At 48.5% G+C, this 1,275-nt stretch overlaps 1 protein-coding gene across 1 annotated transcript in view; it reads left to right on the top strand.

The window, feature by feature from the left end:
• The window catches only part of hectd1 (HECT domain containing 1), a 23,484-nt gene that overhangs the window by 17,678 nt on the left and 4,531 nt on the right, over window positions 1-1,275 (top strand). The window contains exons 23-24 of the mRNA XM_087171967.1: window positions 24-134; window positions 309-494. Coding sequence (XP_087028093.1) covers window positions 24-134; window positions 309-494 — 297 coding nt within the window. The remainder of the gene's footprint in view (window positions 1-23; window positions 135-308; window positions 495-1,275) is intronic.

The raw sequence follows: 1,275 nt of genomic DNA on the forward strand, positions 1-1,275 counted from the left end.
TCCCCCTCCCCCTCCTGTCTCAGGGGTTATGGCCGCTCTGCGTTGAGGAACTGGGTGTTCCAGGTGTCGAAGGACGGTCAGAACTGGACGACTCTCTACACTCACGTCGACGACTGCAGCCTCAACGAACCTGGGTACGTCGCTCCTCTTGTTTCAGTGAACGAATCCTGATGTCGACCAATTCTAAATACGAGCGCTCGAATTTACAGAGAACGAGCTCTGACGTGAAGGCAGCGCGCGGAGCTTGATTTTGTCACTTGTGACGTGATGTGTGATGTCAGTGTAACCATGTGGGTGCGTTCTCGCAGGTCGACGGCCACGTGGCCTCTGGACCCGTCCAAGGAGGAGAAGCAGGGCTGGAGACACATCAGGATCAAGCAGATGGGGAAGAACGCCAGCGGACAGACTCACTACCTGTCCCTGTCTGGACTCGAGCTGTACGGCACCGTCACCGCCGTCTGTGAGGACCAGCTCGGTACGGACGCACCACCGCCGCCAAACTGACGAGAACTGTCTCCATACACTGGGAGACGTGTTCCCTCCTCACAATCAACTCACACACTGTAGTTTATTTACACTCTCACACACACACACACACACACACACACACACACACACACACACACACGCCTTGAAGGAACATCTTGAAATTTGGCAAAACTGGGACTGAAGGATGAACTGGTTAGGTCAAAGGTCAAGGTCACGATGACACCGTTTAGCCATTATTCAAGACTTCACAGACTCGCAGATGGTTCATGTTTTATGACTCTGGATTTACAGACATGAGGAGGTGATTCTACTTTAAAGATAAAAAAAATAAATATATATAATATATAATAATTATATGAGGTGAGGTCTTAAAGATTTTAGATATGCAGCTGTGTCCACATCTGGACTCAAACCAGAGATTTACTTTATTTTAAATGAAAAGTTTTCAAAGAGATTTTTCACAGGTTTGTAGAAGGTGATGTTCAACATCACGGTCGTGTTTCCTCTGGTCGTTATTTCACAGATTTATAACTTTACGACCCTTTTCAACACGATCTCACTGAAACTCGTCCTGCCCCGAGGCCGTTCACTCAGTCACTCAGTCACTCAGTCACTCAGTCACTCAGTCACTCAGTCACTCAGTCACTCTGTCACTCTGTCACTCTGTCACTCTGTCACTCTGTCACTCTGTCACTCTGTCACTCTGTCACTCTGTCACTCAGTCACTCTGTCACTCAGTCACTCTGTCACTCAGTCACTCTGTCACTCAGTCACTCAGTCACTCAG

Source organism: Seriola lalandi, unplaced genomic scaffold (genome assembly GCF_002814215.2).
Source record: "Seriola lalandi dorsalis isolate HSWRI2012SDOR001 ecotype SW California unplaced genomic scaffold, Sedor1 jcf7180002050743, whole genome shotgun sequence".
In the NCBI taxonomy this organism is placed as follows: domain Eukaryota; kingdom Metazoa; phylum Chordata; class Actinopteri; order Carangiformes; family Carangidae; genus Seriola; species Seriola lalandi.